Source organism: Pteropus vampyrus, unplaced genomic scaffold (assembly GCF_000151845.1).
Source record: "Pteropus vampyrus isolate Shadow unplaced genomic scaffold, Pvam_2.0 Scaffold101, whole genome shotgun sequence".
In the NCBI taxonomy this organism is placed as follows: Eukaryota; Metazoa; Chordata; class Mammalia; order Chiroptera; family Pteropodidae; genus Pteropus; species Pteropus vampyrus.
Window position 1 is genome coordinate 5,568,498 of NW_011888882.1, and position 6,502 is coordinate 5,574,999.

Below are 6,502 nucleotides of genomic sequence, written 5' to 3' on the forward strand. Positions count from 1 at the left end.
AAGTTGTTTAAAAGGAAAATCAACAATGTAGTTCACTGCATTAACAATAAAAGAAGTAAGTTACATGATCATCATAATAGATATAGGAAAAATTGTTGATAAAATCAACGTCGTTCATAATATAAAAAATATCCTGGCAAACTAGAAATATATAGGAACTTAATCTATTAAAAGTATCTATAAAACAAAGCAACAATAACAACAAACACCCTATAGCAGACATTTTGTGAAATTTTGAGGCTTTTGCTTTGGTTCAGGAAAAAGACAAGAATGCTTGTTACCATTTCCTTATTTCACATAATATTAAAGGTTCTAGCTAGTGTGACCAAAAAAAAAAAAGATTAGAAAGGAAGAGATAATCATCATTCACATATGGTAGATTATATACTTTTAAAAAATCCAAAATCATAGATAAGTTAGTAGAGATTAGAAGAGTCTCTGGATCTAGGGTTGGTGTTCAAAAACCAATTTGTTTTTTTGTGTATACAATAAAGAAAATGAAATATAAAGAATATGCCTTTCCAGCATTATCAAAAAATAATCACATACATGCCAATAAATCTAACAAAAGATGTATACGACTTCTATTCTTAAAACTGTAAAACATTATTAAGGGACATTTTAAAAACCTGAAATAATTGGAGAGATATGTTATGTTCATGGATAGGAAGACACAGTATTGTATAGATATCAGTTCTCCCCAGTATGATCTATAAATTTAGTGCAGTTCCAATCAAATCCCCAATAAGTATATTTCTCTGTGTATGTGTACAACTTGATAATCTGATTCTAACATACAAAGGACCAAGAATAATGAGACATTTCTGAAGAACAAAGTCGGAGGGTTTGCTCTCTTAGATATCAAGACATACTATAAAGCTCTATTAAGATAGTGTATCATTAGCTCTAGGTAGACAGACAAATGGAATTGTAGAGACCCCTAAAATGGATGTTAAAATTTATATAAATGTGATTTATGACAAAGTGCCACTGTAGAGAAAAGTAAAAGAATGGTCTTTATAAAAAATGGTACTGAAATAATGCATAAGAAAGTTGACTGCTGCCTCATACCATTCACAAAAATTAATTCCACATCAGAAATTAAAAGTGCAAAGCAAAACAACAAACCGAAGAGATAATATAAATTATATATAAGATCTTATTGTAGAAAAGGTATTTCAAAACCTATGCTTTCATATTAAGCCTAAAGGAAAAGGTTGATGAATTTTACCATATCAAGTATAAAAACGTGTTCACTAAAAGACATCAAAAGAGTGAAATAGCAAGCAACCCATAATATTAGAGAAGATACTTGCATCATACATATTCTTCTAATGGCACATATCCATTGTTCCTACAAATCAGCCCTGTTGCAATACATGATATATAGAAAGTAAGAGCATTGAAGAGGCACTTCTCAAAAGAGAAAAATCCAAAAGATCAATAAACATGAAAAGATGCTTAACCTCATTAGTAATTGGGGAAACAAGTTAAAACTACAATGATTTACCACAAAATACTTACAAGAATAGCTAAAATTCAAAATGGACAATATCAAGTGTGAGGATGTAGGGCGGCAGCAGCCTCTTACACAGCTGAAAGCAGCATACATTGGTAGTCATTTGGAACAGTTTGACATCATTCACAATAGCTTCAAACTGGAAACAACTCACATGAATATTTGAGTGAATAAATGTGTAATCATGCAGTGGAATATTATACAGCAATAAGAAAACCTACACAAAACAACATGAATGAATGGTACAAGTACATTGTACACAAGTACAAGTACATGACTGAAAAAGGCAAGATATGTATATGAGTACATTTACATAAAGTACAAAAAGCAATAAAAACTGTAGTGTTTAGAATACCTGCTTAAAAGTATAAAGAAAAACAAGGAAATGCTTATACAAATCAGAATATTGGTTACATATGGGGAGAAGAAGCAGCAAGGGATTGGGGTGGGGACCAGAGTAGGAGGATTCTGGGATCAATGTAGTGTTTTATTTATGTGGAGTTGCATAAGTGCTTAAATCATTGAACAGTACAACTTTGCTTACTTTTTTTCTGTTTCATATTATACAGTTTTTTAAAAGGTTTAAAATGTAGTGAGAATGCTGAACAAACAGGTCAGAGGAGATAAATTTCATACAAAAGTTTGTTTTTAAATAATGTTGATAACATTTCAGTACAGTTAACTTTATCTAAAACTTTTCATTTGATAGTCATTAAAGATCAATAAATAATAAATTACTTTCTTCATTAACCACTGTTATCAGTAAGTAAGTATAGAGGACCAAAAAAATGACCATACAAACTAACAAAACTGTGCAAAAACTATCATAATAATCAATGAGAAAAATTATAGTTCTATGATCTTTAAAAAAAATTGTCAAGACATTAAAAACTGCTGTGTCGGTTATAAATGTATAGAGGAATGAAAAATGAAAAAAGTAGTAAAACAGTATAATATAAAACATAAGAAACAGAATTAAAGTTTTATTTATTTGTAAAAAAACTTATCAAGAGTAGTTTAAACAGTGCTTTGCTTTGTATAACTTAGAATAGGACAGTTAGCAGAATGAGCATCTTTTCTGTACCTTGGCAAATTGTCTAATACCTGTCTACTAAATTTAGATCAGCTTTCAACATTTTATTCTTCGCACTTTGAATGTGGTGAAATATCTTCAAGTTCCTTTTAGTGTGAAGATTTTTGCTGGCATCATTGCCTCTGGGGCATCTTTTTGTCACAATCACTTTCCTCAATTATGTCAATAAGTTTGCCTTCACTAACTCCTTTGACTGCATATCTGGAGTCTCTCAAACAGTGGCAGTGGCAACATTCCCATAATCAACTGTTTCTTGTGTTACACCACTGGCATTCAATTTGAATTTCATTATCATTTTTTCTTGAGCATTATCGTTTTTTGTTTCTTCGCTGCAGTTTTATTTTTGTTGGCCAGTTCCCTCTTTTAGTTGCCTGTTTTGTAAAATTTCATGTGGGTTTATCACTGGGAGGCAGGAAGGTAACCCAGCTAGCTACATGCTTTACTGTCCAGATGAGGAATGACTGATTACTAACCTTTTTTGAAAGGAAGTGATGTGAATTGTCACTGATTGTGATGTACACCTTATATTAACATAGCAATGTGTGGCCTGAAATGTTAGCAAAAAGTTTATATTTATGCAGTTGCTGACAGTTAATATACTGTGGTGGAGGAATTTAGAACCATGTTGTTGGGGAACTGGTGTTACCTAACTGAACTGTGATAGTTCAAATTTTCGCATATATGGAAAGCCTAGGAAGTGAGGACTAATTCAAAGAAGGTTGAACTCTGATCAATTAAATAAAGATTTGATTGGTTTTTATGAGATTGAGGATGTAGGGCTACTTGGGCTATTTGATCTCTGAGCTGTTGGATGCCTGATACATTTTTTGTGGAAATGTAAACTTGATACTACTCTTCCAGCTTCTTTAATCCTTTTAGGCACTTATTTAGAGAGAACCTTTCACACCAACTCTCTCAAACAAAACTACTAGTAGTAGTAAGTAAAACTATGGTTTTAGGAGACTAATAGTGATGGTGATTGTGAAATCACCATGAAGTAGCTAACATTGAAAGTAAGGGGTTCCCCCCCTCCAATGTTTTACATAATGTTGACATTCTAATAATTGAAGATCAAAGAAGGTTAACAAATCAATTTTGATTCATTTAGTCAGGTAATTCCATTTTCATTGTTTAATACTAGCAAATATTTTATTATTAAATGTGAAAGACAAGATCTCACTCTCTGTTGGTTGAATTTGAATAATGTTAATTTATTGTTTGATTTCTTACAGGTGAACGGGCACAGAGGTTGAGCTCAAGATGCCATTAGTGAAAAGAAACATCGATCCTAGGCATCTGTGCCACACCGCACTGCCTAGAGGAGTTAAGAATGAACTGGAATGTGTAACCAACATTTCCTTGGCCAATATAATTAGACAACTAAGTAGTCTAAGTAAGTATTTTTATCCCAATTAAAAATACTACTCCCAAACCAGAATGTTATGCTATAGCGTATTAAAAAGATGTTCTTGTGATTAATTGGGGTTGGGGAATATTTGATGAGAATACAAAATTATTTTGAAAAATATAGTCATTTTAAGTATAATTAATGAGTTTTAGAATAATTTCTTCTTTCCCTGTATATTTCCTCTGGGAAAGAGAAATAAGGATAGAATCTTGAGGAACAGAGTCACATAATAATTAGAGATTGTTTTTAAAGTAAGATTTGATCTGTGAAAGAGCCAGAGTTATACTTTAGCTTGCTTGTTATTGCTGTTTACTTCTTAGTGTTTTGGGGACATTCGTTCCTCTTTACATACATTTTATTAGCCTAGGGAAATATTTTTATATTATCAAATATCTAAAAGCGAAAGGTGCGAGGAAGTCACTAGTCAGGATTAGGTTAGCTAATCGAGTTGTCCAAAGGACTTTAAGATATCAGTCAAGAGTCTGATATGCTGCATGATGTCAAAATAGCAAGTGAACCTGACCTCTGACAGAAAAAAGGCAAGCAGATTGGCCAGGTAATAAATAAAAAGCAGTGGAAGGGGCACATAGTGGAGAAGGAGACAGGCAGTGTGTTCCCGTTATAAGATTACAGAACAGAGCTACTAGGTTAAGGAAGTAAATTTAGAATAATGGAAATAATTTATTTAATATTAGAAAATTAAAAAAATAAATCTAGTCTATCTTTGGAATTGAAGGATTTGTTTTCTAATAAGACATTTATAATTCATTTTAAAGGTAAAACAAGGTGTTCTTAGCCTAGATAGATTCTCTAAATGGTCTTACATTGATCTTATCTCTATTCTCTGACATAGATTGTCCTTAAAGACAGGATTGGCTCTTCTTTTTTTTTTAACTTTTGTCTTTTCTTTTTGTAATTGAGTACTTAGCATAAGATAGAGAGAGGTTGTTAATCTAATTTGTTTCAAATGAGAATATTGGTACATAGACATGTGTAACTAGAGCAACACATTTGAATGCTCTCCGGGAGAGCACTAAATTTCTACATTGCCTATGAAATAAGTTCTAAGGATAAATTAAAAGGTAGTTTATTTGAATTTAAGTATATTCCTTATCCCTTTTGGTGGTTAATTTTTTTAGGTTGGTTATTGGCAGTGAGTCACTAACATATTGTTTATTTGTATCTTCCTTGGGAAAGTCAATATAGAATATAGACATGTCAAAAGAAGAGTCTTAGATATTGTATTAACCTATGATTAACTATATTGTTTAAAGACATTTGCTAACATTTTTGTGTGTGTTGTCTAGCCCTAATTCCCTGTAACATAACATGACTGTATATAGAATTTATATGTAATACATATACCCGAGTACATCAGCATGTTAATATTAAAATACATGTGTTAGCATAGAAATGACATTAATTAATTTGGTTAAGATGTTTTAAAATTAATGAATTTTGGGTTTAATACTGACATCTCATTTTAGGTATATACCCAATATAGAATTGAGAACTAATATAATGATTAAGGGTGTTAATTTGCAGGACTTACAGAACTTAAAGGTGAAAATGAGTTTTCAGGTCTGGTATAGTCCATATAAGGAACACCAGTCAGCAAGCACATGGTCATGTTGTAGCCAAACTCTGAAAATAGAAATACGTTGTAAAAATATAACTAAATTAGGTTTTGAGTACTTGATTTGGAATCAGAGACTCTGTAGGCATTTTGTAAGCAGTTCTTAGAGATTCAGAAACAAAGAGAAAACCTGTGAAATATTGAAGCAAGGCGTAACAGTAGTTTACCACTTTGGAATTAAGTTCTGTGGCAGCTTTCCCACTTGACAGTGGAGAACCTGGAATTAAATTCAAAAGGTCTCTAGATAGCCAGAACAGACAATCCCATGCACTAAAGACTGAGCACATAAGATAACTAATTGATTCCTCTCTCAGAACCTATTTACTTTTACTTGGATAGTTTATACAGATTTGATGATCAGATTTCCAAATATTTATGCTTCAGAGCATTAAAGGGGAGATCTGGGGGAGATAATAGAAGTAGCTCTTAACAGAAGCCAGCCCAAAGAGGTGAGGTGGTTTACAGCAAATGACAAAGTTGTATGAGGGAAGAATCAACATAAAAACTGGAAAGAGGCCATTTAATTTAAAAGCACATATTCTTATACATTTCAAAGCTTTTTTCTGGCCTAAGGCACTAGTTGATTTTCATAATCAATTCATGACTATGAGTCCTCAAGAAATGGTTATGTTTAATTTTTGAATTCTACTTAAGACAGGGAAACTTAGAATAGATTTTATATTGGTTTCCAAAAAAAAAATAGTCAAAATAATTAATGTTTTAAATAATCTCTGAATTACTTTGAAAACTTGGCTGTCCAAAATGGTTCTAGGTAATTGAGATTTTCACTTTGGTACTATTGTTAGCATTAAAAGTACTGGAGGACACAGCAATGAAGGTAAACTG

The 6,502-nt window shown here is 31.8% G+C and overlaps 1 protein-coding gene across 1 annotated transcript in view; it reads left to right on the forward strand.

The window, feature by feature from the left end:
* Positions 1-6,502, forward strand: part of WASF1 (WAS protein family member 1) — a 61,320-nt gene that overhangs the window by 39,656 nt on the left and 15,162 nt on the right. The window contains exon 2 of the mRNA XM_011364865.2: positions 3,845-4,005. Within this exon, the coding sequence (XP_011363167.1) occupies positions 3,873-4,005 (133 nt within the window). The 5' untranslated portion in view covers positions 3,845-3,872. The remainder of the gene's footprint in view (positions 1-3,844; positions 4,006-6,502) is intronic.